Below are 18,967 nucleotides of genomic sequence, written 5' to 3'. Positions count from 1 at the left end.
ATAAAAACATTTGAAAAATTCATATTGTGCTTCCTTTCTTTTCCTGTTTGTAAAGTTGAATAATTTTTTAACCAACTACTTCCAGAACTCTAGTATCATCTCCATTTTTGCAAAGGCACACTGAAGTTATGTGACTTGCAGAAGGTCACATGCATCTTGAGTATATGACATCCAGGGACAGAATTCAGGTCTCAAGTACCAGTTCTGTGACTTATCCATTTTTAACCACCACCACCACCACATCAAAGGTTAATAAATGTACACAAAAAATATACAAGATAATTCACCTTCTGTTCCTACAGCAAATATAATCAACAATTGGATCACACACCAGATAATACAGGAGTGCTTGTCGTATGTTGCCATATTGTGTACCTCTTCTTAAAACAGAGAGGCTATCATGGATACACCACAGACCCAACTTTCAGTACCACATTTTCCCTGAAGCAACTATAAATATCTAGTTACAAGAAAGAGTAACATTAGGACTATATTAAGGCAACCAACTGAAGACAATCATTTAATAAAATACAGTACATTTCCCTTTCCTTTTAAGCATGAAAAAGATCTACCAAAAAGTCAGTGTTTAAGAAGATTAATTTAGTAGCTTTGAAGTTATAAAAGTTTAAATCTAGGAAAGCAGATCTCTCCTCCCCGCAGATTAATTCAAATTTAGTGGAGTTTAAAACATTACGGGGCTGTGAAGCACTTCAGTTTTGTGTCTCTCTCACTTGTAAGTGGCCAGGGATCTCAGAGTTCGGGATATCCCTTTTTATTATTTTTTTAAACCTTCCAGTCGGGTAAAAGCAAATATATAATTATATGGTGAGATTTATACAATCAATCAATATTATTTTTAGTATATTGTAAAACTTCAATGCAAACATACCATTTTCAGGGGAAAGTTTGTCATAAGCATCTTCATAAATATAATTTCTTCGGATAGTGACATTAATTCCATCCAGAAATGGACCATCTCCTTGAACTTCCTGTTTATCTGCATAAATCAGTCTTTGAAAGATCTGATAAAAAGAACAGAAAAAAAAATCAAATAATCATACTGAAATCTGCATTTTCAGTAAACAGGGGTTACCTTAGTAATTATTGTTCTGCAACAGTTGCTTCTGTGCATTTGCATGTATGAGATTTGGTGCCTCTAGCAGCCATTTATGGAACCACTATACCAAACTTGCTATAGGGGGAGGGCGGGGTGTGTGTGAAGAGCACTCTTGAGCTAAGACAACATAATGAATTCCACCTGCCTAACGGAGTGCACCCTGCGCACCCTGACAAACTCAGTTGCTTCTGCCTAGCTGGCAAAATTCTGACATACGAAGAATTCCAAGGCAGAGGGGAAAGTGATGAGTAGTCTGAATGCACAGAGGCAACTCTCAAAAAACAAGAGTTACTGGTAAGTAACCATTCCTTGTTCAAGGACCTCTGTGCCGCCTCACTTTTAGGAGATTAGCAAGCAGTGCCCCCAACAGAGGATGGTAGGCAAGGATTAGAGGCAAAAATGGACTGTAGCACCACTTTACCAAACCGATGCCAAGTCCAATTAATAACACTTAGTGAAAGTGTGACCAGAACTCAGTGTTGCTGCTTGGCAAATCTCTACAATAGGAACTTGTCTCAAACAAGCTAGATAGTCCGCCATAGCCTTAATGGAGGACGTTTTTAAGACAAGTGGTATGGTTTTCTGCCTACAGTATAAGAATACTCAATACACCTCTTAATCCGGGGGTGGGGGGGTGGGGATTTGTTTAGTAAAAGGTTCTGCCTTACACATTTCCCTATGGCCACAATCAATGTTAGAGTATTTTAATGGCTTAGTCTTGTCCAGATAATAGCACAGGGCCCTTTTCATATCTAAGCTGGACTCCCTGGGTAAGCATGGTTTCTGGAGAAGGAAACAGGGAGGGAGACATACTGCAACAGATGAAAGTTGATACCACCTTCAGCATCAAGCTGGGTGAGATCTCAAGATGACTTTGTCTTTATGTACTACTGTAAACGTTAGAAAGGCCAACAAGCCACTGAGCTTGTTAACCCTCCTAACAGAAGTAATATCTATTAAAAATGCTGTTTTGACAGACAGGTATCTATGGAAGCTCGAGACAGGGGCTCACAGAGTAGAACTACCAACAGTTAAAACCCTGGTCAAAACTCTGGCCAGAAAGGTCCTTTTGTGCTAGGAAAGGCATTAACCATCTCTTAAGAAACCTGGAGACTGTGGAATGAAAGAATAAAGACTTGTCTAACAAAACAGTAAGAGGCAGAAACAGCAGCTTAATGAACCTTCATGGAAACTATTGCTAAACTTTGTGATTTGAAATACAAGAGATACTCAAATGGCTGGGGCTCCTTCGCATGATGGGGTTAACCCATTACTTTTCACCCAGCACATAAACCATGTTCCATTTTAGTTCTTTCATGACTAACAGTAGTGCTTGAACACTCCTAACTTCCATGGATCTTATGTGTTCACAATCTTTGGTTCTTATTGTTTACAGAGGTGGTCTGGGCAGAGGAAGATGAACGGATGATTCTCTGATTAGCTGGAGAAGATCTGTAAACTAATGTTGCCTAAGCCACATTAGTGTGATCAGTAGGATACCAGTTCTGTCCTCTCTGATTTCCTTATGATTCTGGGTATCAAGGGAATGGGATGGAAGACAGATGACTGCTTCAATACAGAAGGAATGCATCCAATAAAGATTTCTTGTCACTTTAAGTCCTAGTCCAGGACAGATGACACTCGGCATTCTGACTAGACATGAATACTTTGATTAGAGGTTGACCTCACCTGAGTAAGAGTAAAGACACTTCTAACCAGTTTAGGGACCATTTGTGTTTGTTATAAGAGTTCATGCTGAGTGCATCTGCATGTATACATTCCTTTTCTGCTACGTGTGCTGCTAGTGGGTGAATGTGATGATGAATACATCACAACCATAGCTTCCTTGCCTCCATAGATGAAGTTGAGAATGTGCTCCCCATTTGTTGATGCACTACATGGCACGGTACTGTCTGTGAGCACCTGTACTATGTGATGTATGGACAGCCACAAGGCCGTTAGAACCCACCTTACAGACCTGTTCTTCAATACATTGGTGTAGAATCTGGATTCCCAAGTGTTCCAGTGGCCACATACACCAAAACCCAAAGTGCAGGAATCTGTGGTGACTGTAACAGTAGGGGATGGAGGAGTGAATTTGCTCTGCTCTACCATCAATGAAGCTGTTGAAGCACCTGCAGGAACAAGATCAGCTTCCTTTTCAGACTGTGTACATTGGATCATCCAAGTTTACTATTAATACTGGTATGAAGCAAGACTGCATCTTAGCACTCAATGGCTTTGGTATTTTCTTCTCTATTCTTCTTAATTACGTTTTTGGAAATGATCCATCCGGTGTAGTAGTTGAATCAACGATGGAAGGCAGCTTGTTTTGTTTAAACATCAGACAATTTCAGAGCAGAAAGCATGCCATCCAGCTTACTGTTCAGGATCTGCCTTTCTCAGATGACACTGCATTCATCTCCAATCCACCTGATGAACTGCAGGTCATGGTGAACAAGTTTTCTGATGCACGTACCAAGTTCAGCACAGTAATCAGTATAAAAAAAACAGTTGTCATGTGACAAGGTACCAACATTTCACCTAAAATCTGTGTCAATAATGAAGCTCTGGACAACGTGGATCACTTCTGCTATCTTGGCTCACCCAACTTCGATAGGGAACTTGATATAAGAATCGGCAAAGCTTCTGTTACCAAAGGCAAACTTAATCTCATGTGTTTGGAAAAACAAATTACAAGCCTGATAAACAGATGCATATGTATTCAGGGTTAGCACCCTCTTTTATGTCTTTTATGAAAGCTGAGTTACCTACTCCAAGCAGGAGTGCTGACTAAACAGTTTCCACCTCTCAGAAAAATCCTTAATTACTTGCTACTGACGGATCACCGACAGCAAGACCCTGAAGAGACCCTTAAGAGAATTGGAATACAATCTATGCTGAATGTTCACAGGCTTTGCTGGTTAGGACATGTGGAGTGCATGCCTCAAGATCGTTTGCTTTACGGTCAACCTAAGAACTGCCTGCAATGCAGAGGAAGGTCAAACCTCTGGTACAGAGATAAGGTCAAGCAAGTCCTCAAGAAATTCAGCATTCCCACTGACAATTGGGATAATCCTGCCAATAATTTTTCAGTTTGGAGAAGCCATGTTAAGACTGGTGCGGTCACTTCAAAGAACCATCAGAGAGCCCAGGCTGAGGCCCTCAGGTGAGCCAGAAAGCAGAGTATGCTTCAACTTCCACCTGGTGAGTGGACCTGTAACCACATGGGAAGCTTTGCCACTTGTGCACTGCGCTCTTTTCCCATACCACTACTAAGCACTGACAGACCAACTTTGTCACATCTTCTTTCATCTTCGAGATGTTGGACGGCCATCTACTGGATGTGCGATGAGATGCTATTTAGTGTTGATGGTAAAAACAGAGATAAGGCCAAACGTCCTTTGCTGGATTGAGTAAACCCAGGAGAACAGGAAAAGCAAATGTCTTTTTTCAGTGCTTGCATGATGTTGAAAAGGGGATCAGACTGTCTGAAATTCCACTCTGTAACTGAAGTATATTAATCATTCTCCCCATCAACTCCTGAAATAATTTCTGGTCATCAGGAGGGGAGATGGACAAAGTCCCCATTTCATCTTCAAGTAATGTATATTCTGCTATGGGAAATTGCTGTATTTCCTCTCGGCATCTCCTCCCCATTGTCAATCTTCTTGAGAAGGCAATAGTGCCGATCGTATCTGTGCCAAATGAAATATGGGTGTTCTTGAATGTAGCGGTGCCTGTGGTGAGTCAGCTATCAGGAAAACTCTCAAGCCTTGATTGAGCTGCTTCAGTGCCCAAAGAGACATTGGTGTCTATATTCTCATTAGCACTGAAGTTAGTGCCATGCTAGTTTTGGCAGCGTTGAGCAAAACTTTCACTGGCTCCTGAATGCGGGGCCACATTAATAATTGAAGAGGTCCCTTCATAAGATCTTTCAGACATATGGAGTTTTTGGAGATGGAAGTCAGCTGGGCTTTCTGGAGCAAACTGGAGGAGTTAGCATATTCAATTCCAAAGGAATCCCATGCTCCTGAAGGATGTTCTGGATCAACACTGCCAATGAATATTGAAGTGCAGAGTCAAAATGAAAAGGTGTAGCCAAAAGCTTTGATAAACCTCAGCCATGAGAGAGAGGAGTCAATGGTGCTAGAGACATGCATGTCAGAGAGGTGTCCAAGTCACTCAGCATGGTGACGTCAAGCTGAGGAGGAGTGTGTATTAGAGGCAGTGTCAAGACTGGTAAAGCGTCTCCAAAAATTATACGAATCAGAGGAGAATGAAAACAATGCTTCCTCCCTTGTTGTTCTTCTTGGGCCCCGTTTGCAGACAAGAATACTTCCTCTTTTCCTTTCTCTTCCACAAAACAGGGGCACTAAGGTATCTGTAAGCATGACTCTCTCTCGTCATGTCAAACTTTGCCAACTCCAAGGCCAGTGAGGGAGTCTTTAGTGTCATCGCAGACTGAGGTGATTGAGCAGTCTGTTTTGACAAGACCCTGTAGTCCTGAATAGTGCTGGGCCAGAGGGTCAGTTCCAGTTAAGTGTTTGCCTCAGGGAGCTCAACCTCAGCCCCAACAAAGAGTGCTGCACAGAGGTCTCTCTACAGTAGGCCTCAGCAAACAGGCACACCTTGAAACTCCTGAGGGAGCACAAGAATGGTCTGGCTAATGGCTCAAAGTTGCCTAGTGAGCCTGCAGTCTTAACTGTCTGTCCTTCCTCAACCAAGGAGTAAAGGCATGGCAAACAGGGCACTGGCGCACTCAGTGAGCCTTTCCCAGGAACACTAGGCACCAAACATGCGCATCTGTCTCTGGAAAGGTTGCTGAGCAGGATGCACAACTTTTGGACCCAACATAACTGCAGGATAAATGAAGGCAAGTAGCCTCAACTACTCTAACTATACCATGTGTAACTAACTAATTAATTATAGACACTATATTAGGCTAATTAGCTCACAGACACAAGAAGTAGTTCCATTTAGCTTTCAGCAGTGGCAGAGAAGAAACTTGGATGGTCACGGCGGTAGGGGTAATATTCCCTTATATGGATAGAGCTGATCATCATAATGTGAGAGCATTCTCGCACCCTTAGGAGGCATGGCTTTGTTATGCAGTTCTACAGCTCAATACTAAAGGAGTTAATCCTGTAAGTGGAAATGCACAGAGGTCCCTGAAGAACATCAAACAAACTGGGACTGGATTACTCAAATCCTAGCTGTATAGAATGTATTATGTTATGATGCAATACTGAAAGCCACTTAACAATAATCTCAAGTGATATAATCACAATAGGATGTTGAATGGTTTGGAAAAAACACCTATCACAACTTGCATTATCACAGTGCCATGCTATATGAATAGGTTTTAAATAATTTTTTTTCTCTACTGTTTCCAATTTCTGATACAAGCCTAAAAATACACATTCTTTTTCTACCAAATTTGTCACTGTCCTTTCAGTAAACATTGATTTATTTCCCACATGAAACTATTTTTCATTTCCTTGATGGCGCTGGTACACAATGATTCCAACGCAATTCTGGGAATAGTCTGTTAATTAACTGATGCTGTAGAGCCAACAGAAGCAGCTCAGAAATTGTTTCTAGGGGTAATGTCACAATGGCAGCATTAAAAAAAAAAATCTTGTGAGATTTGAAAAAAAGTGGTCCTCAAAATTATACACTTAAGATCCAGAATGCATTCATAACCAAATTATAAACAACATATGGAATTGAAAGTCACATTTTTCCTATACAGTAATTAAGAGTTCCTTTAAGTCAGGGGTCCCCGCCATGGTGCCCGTAGGCATCTAAATGCACCTGTGTTCTGGCCAACGGTCAAGCATCCACAGAAATGCCGCCGAATTTCTAAGGCATTTCGGTGGCGATGCCTCTCGATGACACTGCTTGCTGCCGACAAGCGACGTCATCGAGAGGTGTTGCCGCCGAAATGCCGCCGAAATTCGGCTGCATTTCAGTGGATGCTCAACCACCGCCACGGTCCTTCGTCTGGCTTCCGCCAGACAAAAAGGTTGGGGACCACTGCTTTAAGTCCAACTACCACTGAATGCAGAAACTTAACTTCTGCGCATTATTTCCTCAAAATGACTCATTCATATTGTACTGGATTAATGAGTACACTGTATATGAGAATCTTGGACTCTTCAATAAGATCCAGGTAGACGCACTGTGCATCTCCTTGGAGCTCCCCTAACTGCAGTGGGATTCAGTGTTGGTGCAGAGGTCCACCTACATAGATCCAATTACAGAATCTGGGCCTATGCTTGCTTATTATACAGCGTTACCATTTCTCAAGTGATGTTAGCATAGTTTGTCCTTCTAAGGCAGGCAAAATGATTCTAAAACACTGTAAAAAGGGAAAATAAATTGAAAGACGTAACAGTAAATCTTGCCCAGCATCTTCTGCATTGTAGTGGCCATGCAAATACTGGGGACAAACAAGAGCAACATGGTCTGATTCTCCACTAGATAGAGGTATGATCTGAGGTCTGACTCCCCACATAGTTGAACTCACTGTATTACATTTACTATAAAATCCTCAAAATACACAAAAATTAAAAAAATTAAATACCTTTACTCTTTCCTCAAAAGGAACTACAAAAGGTAGCTCCGTCAGAATTGCAAGTTGTCGTTCCTCGGACACAGAAAGAGGTGCTGGCTCCAAACCCACTTAAAAATATGAACAAAGAGTTTATCAATTTTGGTAAAAAACTGCTTTTCTAATAGTGTTTACCTTGTCAAAATAAATTCATAATTTGTATTCAGTCAAAAAACTACATACATGAAGATGACAACTGATTTAGTGGAAGTGAAGTAGCCAGCTGTAAGCTGGTTTCTCATGAGCCTTACCTTCCTAAAATACTGCAGTTTCTACCAGTAAAATGAAAATTGAGCAATTAAAACTTACTGCAGATAAGTATACAGAAATGATATGTAATTGTGCTTTTTAATCTTCTTTAGAAAAATCACGTTTTCTGCTTTTCTAAATGTTAATACAACATAAAAATAAAATTTTAAATATTAGAATCTTATCAGCTAATTAAGGGAAGGTTGTAATTATTATTTGCATTAAGGGAGCACCCAAAGGCTCTATATCACTGACCAAAGGGCTCCATTTCCCACAGTAATTTCGTGTACTTCGCTTTCAACCATGGAATCTGTTTTTGTCCTGCACACCAATTTTGGCATGACACTCTAGTGCATGACAGCCAAAACCCAATCAAGTCAACTCATTTATTTCAATAGGCTTGGGAAGTGCAAAAAAAGGCATCTGTCCTGCGATTAAATTAGATTTCAGTCCTCATGGAAAAGTGAAGGAAACATTAGAAAGCTACATTAGCTGCTTGAGTGAACAGCAAGGAGAAAATAGCCAAAGAGCATAAGGAGTTAAAGGAAAAGGCTCCCACTCCAAGATAGTCTCAAACCCCGGTGCAACTCTTTTGGAACTTTCTAGGTGTATCCCATAAGGAGGTATTTAAGAAATAGATCCCATTTGGGTTTTGGATACCTAATTTAATAGCAAGAAAATTAAGTCAGCTGGGCACATGTCTCACACTACAGTAAACAAATTCAAGTGCAGCATGAGACATGAAACCAATACAAGATGCTATGGACTATATTAACCTCCTTGATTGCCTAGATGGAGATTCATCTAGCTACAGACCGAATACCAGATAATAAAGCCCCAGACATTTTCATTTTCTTGCTTATCAGAGCCAGAAAAAAGTTGCCCTACAGGCAAGGCCAGGCTGCCTGCAGATAAAGTAGGAAAAAAAATAAAATAAAGCTGAAGTAAATAGTACATGTAACTAATGGGGCCAAGGAGATTAAACTGGCATTTGCAATCCTTCCTTTGGCATCTGTTTATGGGGTGGTGATGCTTGGCTGCCCTTCTGCAGCAAGGCACCACATCAATGATCATTATCAAAGGGTGCTGTACTTTAAATTTCCCAAATCATTTCTAAGTAGAGTCATTTTAGGTACTGATTTAGTGTGACATGACCCCACATATTAGTATACTTGATGAATATTCACTTTTGGCAAATCTCTGCATTGCAAGCTCCTGGAATTTTTGATAAAGTGCTTCCCTGAGGTTACTTAGTTTCTTAGTAAACATTTTAATTAAAGTCAATGTATGCTGCCTCTTACGCTAAGGGTTAAAAGCATTTTAAAGAGAAAGTGCATGTACAGCAAAGGTAAACCACTATCCAACTTCGACAGTTCAATTATTCTGGTCAATTAGTCAATTCTCCATCAAGGTTTCCATCTTTAAAAAGAAATATTGGATGGAGTCATCAATACACAGTGCATTTATAACTCAAGAGTCTGCCATTTAAGTAAATGAAAAAGCACAAATAAACACTACCATATGTGATTCAGCAGTACTTTCACATTAATTGACTTTATCCCACATGGAGTCAAGTGGATTAAACAGATCCTACATATATTGTTATATGCTTGTTTTTACACAATCACGTTGATCACATCTTTCTTCTTGTCAGTGAATTTTGTGGTCATGAAGGGTGCCAGACTGACAGCCCTGGAGGCTGAAGCACTTTATTTAGCTAAAGGAGGAGGACAGCACAGGCAACTGCAGCATGAGTTTCCTCACACACATGGCCTTATCCTGGACCTGGACAGGTCACTTTCAAAGAAGATGGGTAGTTCACATCACTCTGATATTCAGACTGTCCCAAACAAGCAGCCATAAATTCTCTAGGCAATGTGGACGGATGTGGTGGTGGATGGAGGGTCACAAGCAAAGTTACCAATGGCATAGCAAACATTGTATAAAGCTAGCAACAACGACTCATGGTACAATATTGTCTTGGTCATTTCTACCAGAGCGTAGCATTTTCTGATAGTTATTTAGCGGAGTTAAGATGCAAAAGGATAATGATTGTGTCTTGAAACTCTGTTTTGCTGAAAGCAATATTGATGCTTCTGGTCACAAGTGCTTTGGAAAAACCACTGACTCAGACCAAGGTGGAGCTTCTGGAACAGGATGTGCCAGTTTACAGACCTGAGCTTCCTGTACTGAGAGTTGACTCCCAGGACACAGTGCTTGCTTTAGCACAAAAAGCACTCCAACTGCGCAGAAAGCACCACTACCTTCTGGCGGAGAATGAGAGCAATGCTCCTAATGCAATACTGTGGGCTTTAATGTCAGACTTACTCCTTCCATCTACACACACATTACAAAAAGAACAGGAGTACTTGTGGCACCTTAAAGACTAACAAATTTATTTCAGCATGAGCTTTCGTGAGCTACAGCTCACTTCTTCGGATGCACAGAATGGAACACACAGACAGGAGATATTTATACATACAGAGAACATATAAGGTGGAAGTATGCATACCAACAGGAAGAGTCTAATCAATTGAGATGAGCTATTATCAGCAGGAGAAAAAAACTTTTGAAGTGATAATTAAGATGACCCATAGAAGGTGTGAGGAGAACTTAACATAGGGAAATAGATTCAATTACTGTAATGAATCCCCAGTAAGCCATTCCCAGTCTCTGTTAAGGCTGGAGATAATTGTCTAATTTGCATATTAATTCGAGTTCAGCAGTCTCTCTTTGGAGTCTGTTTTTGAAGTTTTTTTGTAGCAAAACTGCCACCTTCAAGTCTGTCACTGAGTGGTTAGAGAGGTTAAAGTGTTTTCCCGCTGGTTTTTGAATGTTATGATTCCTGATGCCAGATTTGTGTCCATTTATTCTTTTGCACAGAGACTGTCCAGTTTGGCCGATGTACATGGCAGAGGGGCATTGCTGGCACATGAGGGTATATATCACGTTAGTAGATGTGCAGGTGAACGAGCCCCTGATGGCGTGGCTGATGTGATTAGATCCTATGATGGTGTCACTTGAATAGATATGTGGACAGAGCTGGCATCGGGCTTTGTTGCAAGGATAGGTTCCTGGGTTAGTGTTTATGTTATATGGTGTGCGGTTGCTGGTGAGTATTTGCTTCAGGTTGGGAGGCTGTCTATAAGTGAGGACTGGCCTGTCTCCCACATAGACAGAGCCCCTCAGGACTCCGGTCCTGGGAGTCTTCCAAAAAGCATCCCACAATCCCATGGGCAAACTTCTTTTGTCCTCTCTATCCCAAGCATCTTGAATCTACTCTACCAAAAACAGAACAACCCTCCTTGGTGTACTGCTGCAGCTCAGTAAGTCAGCATTTAACACTTCCATTGTCTTCTGATTACCAAGCTGCTAACACACCATCAGAGAGCCTTCTGCGTTTGTAATGGAGACCGACCATAACAAGCCTTTTGCAAAGTGGTCTTAGGAACACAGCCTGATTTTGGTAAATCTCTGGTGCAAAGCCAGCAAAGCAGTGGACTTTAGAAAGAGTACCAGGAATGACCACACATACTAGCACATAACAAAAAAACTGGCAGCTGCCTAGGGCAGGGAGCAGATTAAGCAGCTCTAGAACAAGTACCAGAAAACGGGGGCCCAGAACTGCACCTCAGGCAACTTGCTAAAACCATGCCTATTTAGTGAGGAGTTTGACCTGGTACTGGACACTGCACCAAGCACAGAGCCAACGGTGGTGCATGATGACTGGGATGGTACCCTGTTGGCCCCTAAATCCAACATGGAGACTGATGGGAGCAAGCAGCAATTGGGGACTATAGAGTCACTCTGTTGCTGAAACTGGTCCCAGAGCAGGCTTTGGAACATGAGCAGCAGCAGCACATTCTGGGTCCATGGTTGGAAGAGCAGTTTGATGCATCCCTTGAGGAAAAACCTGCTGCTGAGCCTGCAACAGACTCAGAACGGACAGAAGTCACCCCTGAGCCTGATAAGTTTCTGACTACATTTTAATATTTATTACTACAATAATGGGAGGAATTTCCACTCTATGAACCAGTAAATTATGAGAAGCCCCAGCTAGCAGCATGTACCTGCTAATGGCAGATTTTATACCGGTACCTTGGCATCCCCCCTTCCCTCACACATGATGTTCAAAATGGCAACCAGGAAATGCAAACAGTAAACACCTTTAAAGTGAACTTCTGCTGGAAAGACACAGATTTTTGCTAAAATTATTCCTGTTTCTTAACAATAACTTTACATTGCCATGCGTATGTCACTGTAAAGATTCAGCAGTCTAACAAGCTGCTTGGAAACAATGAACTGTATAGGGGTGGGGGACGTGGAAATGTGTTCCATTCCCAAATCTAGTCCATTTCAATTAGAGCTAGTCTGTGCAGTCTATAGGGACAAAATCATTTGTCCTAAATACAACTGTGGTTTGAAATTTTGTCCAGAAATGTGCTGGGGTAGCAGGATGGAGGCAGGCTGTGGAGTTCTTCCTGTTTGCGTGCAGTCATAGCAGGCTAAGACACATGGAAGCTAACACAGCATCCTGTTGATTCTCTCATGAATTCTGAGCCAATCCTGGGTACTGATGGCTGCAAACCTCTCCTGTAGCAGGAACTCCAGATAGGTAGTAACGTTTTGGGGAATGGTGCATTTTCCAAGGCCACCTTGGTAGCTGACCAGCCCACTCCACTCACAGATGTGCTGTTCAGTCACTATACTTTTGAATACTTCTGTTACATAAACTGCAAGTTTTGCACTAGCAGTTTGGAGTAACATCTCCCTTTGCCAGTTGGGCACCAAAATAACTTATGTCCTCCAAAACGAGAAAGGCCTGAAATGATAGAAAAAGCTTTTGCAGCACAGCCACTGATGGCAGCATTCCCTCCCCAATTCAAGTAGTTTTTCAATTTTCTAAAATCAAAAAAGCAGCTTTGCATTTTTTACTTATCATTGTGCCTGAAATTCTTTTGCTGCCATTAACCAAGCTGCATCCAGGGAGCTTCTGTGGTCTGAAGCATCCTTCTCACAATATATAAGTTCAGTTTATGTCCTTGAAATTCCACAAGGATTTTTCTTGTGCTCCTGCAAGTGACCTATGTGAGATAACAACCCTCTGTTTCTAGGCCTGTTCCAGGCCCCTTGACCTCTACTGGCTACAGTACCTCCACATTCGTGGACTGTTAAAAAAACAGTGGTTACTAACCTTCTGTAACTGTTGTTCTTCAAGATGTGTTGCACATGTCCATTCCAATGTAGGTGAGTGTGTGCCCCAAGCATAGTTGCCGAAAATTTTTCCCTCAATGGTATCCATTGGTTCAGCTCTGGGGTTCTCTGGTGCCATGCGCTCATAGTGCCAGTATAAAGGGACTGGCCAACCCCAGGCCCCCTCAGTTCCTTTTTTCCGGCCAACTCTAATAGGCAGGGAAGGAGGGTAGTTTTTGGAATGGACATGTGCAACATCTCAAAGAACAACAGTTAAAGGTTAGTAACCATTTTTTCTTCTTCGAGTGATTGCACATGTCCATTCCAATGTAAGTGACTCTCAAGTAGTTGAACAGGTGGTGGGCTCAGAGTTCACAGACATGCTGACCGCAACACAGCTCAACCAAATCGGACATCATCCCTGGCCTGCTGGGTGATGGCATAATGAAAAGAGGATGTATGCACTACAGCTTTGCAAATGTCCTGAATAGGAACCTCTGCCAGAAATGCTGCTGAGGATGCCTGTGCCCTTGTGAGTGAGCAGTCAATGGGCGTTCCACTCCCACCAATGCTAATTCATAACATGTGTGGATACATGATATGATCCACAAGAAAATTCTCTGAGCAGACATGGGAAGACCTTTTATCCTATCTGCTACTGCTACAAATAGCTGGGTGGACTTCCAGAATGGTTCGTTCCTTTCTATGTAAAATGCTAGTGCACATCTAACAGCCAATGAGTGAAGCTTCTGCTCTTTCCTGTTTGCATGCAGCTAAGAGTAGAAAACAGGCAAGAAGGCCACTTTTGGGAGAAATGTGGAGTGAGAATGCAACTGCACCCTATCTTTAAAGAAAACCGTGTATGGCAGTTTTGGAGTGAGGGCACGGATCTTTGAAACCCTCCTAGCAGAAATGATGGCCGCTAAGGCGGCCACTTTCCAGGAGAGGTATAGCAAGGAACATGACACTAGCCGCTTTAATGGTGAGCCTATAAGCTTTGATAAGACCAGACTGAGATCCCAAGGAGGGACAGGCTCTCATACTTGGGGGCCCTCAAAGAAACATGGACATCTTGTGTGAGAACATGAACCAGTTATCAACCTGAAGGGGAAAAAGCCAGTATTACTGCCAGGTGAACCTTGAACAGCAAGATAACCAAACTCCGCTGTTTCAGGTGTAGTAGTTAGTCCAGAATGAGCTGCAGCGATGACCTTGTCGGCAAGACCTCCATCTGGTCATCCCAGTGGGCAAACCACTTCCACTTAGCGAGGTAAGTGGCCCTGTTAGAGGGTTTCCTATTACCTAACAGGATCTGTTGAGCCTGCTTCAAACAGACCTGCTCTCCCAGATTCAGCTATGGAGCTTCCAGGCCATCAGGTGGAGGAAGCCAAGGTGTGGATGGAGCAGATGACTGTGGTCCAGAGAGATTAGGTCTGGGTACAGAGAGGTCTGGGGGTCATCACAGAGAGGTCCAGTAGGGTGGTGAACCAATTCTGGGGGAGGGACATGCCAAGGCTATCTTATCTGATTTGTAGCAGGACCTTGTATATGAGCAGAATAGGAGGGAATGCATAGTATAGGTGACCCTTCCTATAGAAAGACATCCATAAGCAACCCCAGGCTGTGACTCTGCAGGGAACAGAGCTGATGACACTTCCTGTTGAACTGGGTCACGAACAGGTCTTCCTGGAGAGTCTCCAACTTCTGGAAAATGTTCTTTACTAGATCTAGTCCAAGGGACCACTCGTGGCGATCAGAGAAAGAATTGCTGAGGCATTCCACCAACCTATTCCGCGCTCTTGGCAAGGAGGAGGCCTTGAGGTGAACTGAATGAGCTATGGAAAATTCCTACAGCCGAATTGCCTCTTGACGGGTATGTGTGGAAGGAAGGGGGACAATGAGCCCCTCCCTGTTTGTTAATATAGAACGTGGCCACTGTGTTTTCTGTGAGAACCAAGACATTCTTGCCCACAGGATGAGGTAGGAACGTCCGACATGCCAAACGGACTGCCCTGAGCTCCCTGATGATGTACAGAGAGAGCTCTTCATGAGACCAAAGGCCTGGGGTCCTCAAGGGCCCTAGGTGAACTCCCCAGCCTAGCACTGATACATCAGAGACGAGGGAAATCGACAGTTAGGGCCAAGAAAACAAGACACCTGCACAAACTGCCAGCGGATCTAGCCACCAGTCAATGGAGGCAAGAACCAGGGAAGGAATCGTAAGAACTGAGTTCAGATGGTGGCAGTTTGGTAGTGTACTGTATACTGAGGCCAGCCATGTTTGGAGAGGTCTGAGGTATAGTCTTGCATACTGTACCACATAAATACATGACATCATGTGGCCCAGCAGCCTTAGGCAAGATCTGACTGTGGCAACTGAGTGCCTCTGGAGGGCTATGATTATCTGGAAATAACCTTCTGGGAAGAAGGCCCTGGCCTGGGCAGAGCTGAACACTTCTCTGATAAACTATCTTCTGCACTGGGATGAAGATGGACTTTTGAACGTTTACTAGCAGGCCTAAGGTTTGGAAAGACTGAACAAGGAAAATGCTGGACTCCACATGAGCTCTGGACCAACCTCTGACTAGTAAGTCATCCAGATATGGGTAAAGTTGCACCCCTTGCCTCCTCAGGAAGGCCACCGCTACTGCCATGCATTTCATAAATACTTGCAGGGCTGCCGACAGGACAAATGAGAGGACTGCAAATTGGTAGTGCATGTGGTCCACAACAAATCTGAGGAACCTCTAGTGTCCTCGGAAGATCGTGATATGAAAGTAAGCATCTCTTAATTAGGGGTGGTATATGAGGGTAGCATACCAATCTCACTGGATCCAGGGAGGGAATGATGGAAGCCAATGAGACCATGCAGAACTTTAGCTTCTTGAGGTAGCTGTTCAGCTGGTGCAAGTCTAGAATAGGTCTAAGACCACCCTTGACTTTTGAGATTAGGAAATAATGAGACAACCACCCGACCCCTTAGGTTTTGTGGAGCCTCTTCCATGGCACCCATTCCTTAGGAGGCACTGAACCTCTTGGTCTAGAAATTGTTCATGAGGCTCTTGCTATAGATTTCCCCACTTCTACAAGTAAGAATTCCAGTCTGGCCTCTTGCGGGGGCAAGTCCTTGAACACTGACATGGAGTCCCAAGTGTTGAAATCATATCTGCTCAGGAGCGCCTACTGGTTAGCAATCCTGAGCTGCAGACTCCCAGACAAGTAGACCTTTCTACCAAAAGTCCTTCGCTTTGAGAGTAGTAGACCCTTGCAACCTCTGTCATTCCCATTCATTGGCCACAGAAACCACCAGGGATCCTGGGTGGGGGAGGATGCATATATAAGAACTCATACCCACGAGGCTACTACAAAGTACTTCTTTTCGGTCCTCATGGTTGTGGGGAAGAGAGAAGTGGGGATGTGCCACAGGGTCCATGATGGCCTTTTTACTGGGTACATAATGGCCTCACTGAGAGATAATGCAACTCTGACGGTCCCATTGTGGTCAGGATGTTGACCAAAGTATGGGAGGAGTGTTTTACCACCTTCACCTGTATGCCCAAATCTTTGGATATTCCTTTCAACAGCTCCTGACGCATCTTAAGACATCCTGGGAAGGCGATGCGCCCATCCCCAACACAGCTTCATCAGGAGAGAAGAAGGAAGAGGAGGCCAACCTTAGCACTCCTCCTCACTTTCTGCACTGGATGAGTCTCGTGGTACCGCCTTCTCATACTTGGCACCAGCCTCTGTACCAGAGTCTGGATCAGGGACTGTCATCAAGTAAGGAATGCTTTGACTGGGGTCTCTGCATGGAGGAAAAACTGCCAGAGAGATCCAAAATGGCCACTGCATAGGCACCAGCCAGTGGCCAGGGAGTCAAGTACCCAAATGCATTGCCTGGCTTGGATCCACCACTGGGTAGGGCCGACAGGAGGTATGCTGAGGTTGACTTCTGGCATAGGAGGAGTACGATTCCACCTCCAACTTCAATGACGAGGAATCTCTACCCTGCAACCACACTGGAATGGATCCCACTGATGCTGGCGATCGGTGCCAAGGAGGGTAGGACCAGGACAAGGCCATCATGGCTGGATTCCCTTTAGATAGCACTATGGGTCTTGGTACTGAACAGTAACTGATGGCCACATGCTAGCTTCTGTCCGCTGGCATCAACTCTTGTACTGCTGGTGAGGGTGGCATCAACAGTAAGAAAAGGTCCCCGGCTGCAGTGAAGGCCTTTGGTGTGGATGGCATTGCAATAGAGCTGGCATCACACTGACCCTCCAGTGCTGACAGATCATCCAAGACTGGAATTACCAGTGCCAGCATCAAGGCCAGAGTCAATGGAACCGACTGTGAGCTTCACTCAAATACTTCAGGCAACTGGAGTGCGGGTCACTCAGGGGCATAGCCTTGTTGCAAGAGGCATGGAGTACTAGGAGCAGAGGAAACGCTGCTAAATAGCTAACAACTAACAAAATATGAATAATCTGAAAATTATATACAAACAGCAATACAATCCACAGAAGACTTGCAAGAGCAAGAGGAAGTTCCACCAATAGTCACAAGCAGTAAGAAGGAACTGAGGGGACGTGCCATGAGGGCGCATCCCCAGAACGCACCAGTGCTATGAGCGTGCGGCACCAGAGCCAAGCCAACAGACACCACTGAAGGAAAAGTTCCAGCAACCGTGCTTGGGGTGTGCACATACCTACATTGGAATGGACATGTGCAACGATTCAAAGAAGAAGGATCATTTTGTGATGAACTTATGGCTGAAGTGCTAGAGAGGGCCAACAAGCAGGTGCAATACCAAAGACAGAGATTTGTGGTTAGAGGAAAGGCCTGCCAAGAGGCAAGAGGAAAGGCTCAGGCTGGCTGCACAGCTTGAGGACAGAGTTTTAGCAGGGGATCAAGCACGTGCTTCACAGATCCTGGAACAGGAAAGGCAGCTAAGATATGACAGAGCTCAGCAGAAAAAGCTGTACAAGTGAGTCATATCAGTAATGACTGTGAGAGCAGCAGCTCCTCCTGCATCACCCACACCACAATCTAAGTCCCGGTGTGCTACCTGTGCTATGGTCCAGAAGCAGCTTGGAAGCCTCAATGGCTGGGTGGCCCAGGCAATCAGGCCCCATGAGTGGCTGGGCAGGGCAACCTTGCCCATGCAGCCCTCCATATTGACCCCCTTCCATTGTGAATGACTCCACCTCCCTCCCACAGTTCCACATGCACAGCAAAGGAGGAATGAAGGGAAAAGAGAATGGGTGGCCAGAGGACATGCCACAGTAGGTGGTATGCGTCTTGTATGTGGTTTCACTGTTCACACTTGTTCATGTACTTTGTTTTTACTCTTTTTTTCCTGTAAGATTCTGTTGTTACTGATGTTTGGTGTAGTAATGGCAGCTGGCCTTCCTGGAAATGGGTGAAGGTTGTACTTTTCTAATACGTTTATAAATAAAGTTTATTTCATCAAGAAAGTTTATTGCTATTACTGCTTCACATCATGTAATCAAAATAATAAAGGTAAACAGATCATGAACAATTAGGAATTAGCATGACAATACTATCCCTGAATATAGTCATCTATAGCAATTCACATTTCAATCACTTTCTTACATCATTCCATACTGTGAATAATTCCCCTCTCCCCATTTCATAAGTGGTCATGTCATTCATTAGTACATTGCATGGCACTAAAATTTCACACTCCTCCCCACAATCAATGAGTTCCCATACCACTGCCACAAACAAGCAACTTCATAAAGGTACTATTCCTTCTCTTCCATTGG

At 43.6% G+C, this 18,967-nt stretch overlaps 1 protein-coding gene across 1 annotated transcript in view; it reads right to left on the bottom strand.

The window, feature by feature from the left end:
* The window catches only part of UBE3C (ubiquitin protein ligase E3C), a 177,483-nt gene that overhangs the window by 65,699 nt on the left and 92,817 nt on the right, over positions 1–18,967 (bottom strand). The window contains exons 16-17 of the mRNA XM_050942223.1: positions 7,707–7,804; positions 890–1,022 (exon numbers count right to left, since the gene is read on the bottom strand). Coding sequence (XP_050798180.1) covers positions 890–1,022; positions 7,707–7,804 — 231 coding nt within the window. The remainder of the gene's footprint in view (positions 1–889; positions 1,023–7,706; positions 7,805–18,967) is intronic.

Source organism: Gopherus flavomarginatus, chromosome 2, assembly GCF_025201925.1.
Source record: "Gopherus flavomarginatus isolate rGopFla2 chromosome 2, rGopFla2.mat.asm, whole genome shotgun sequence".
Taxonomy (NCBI): Eukaryota; Metazoa; Chordata; order Testudines; family Testudinidae; genus Gopherus; species Gopherus flavomarginatus.
Note: the sequence above shows the minus strand (reverse complement) of the source record. Positions and strands in the feature narration are given on the sequence as shown.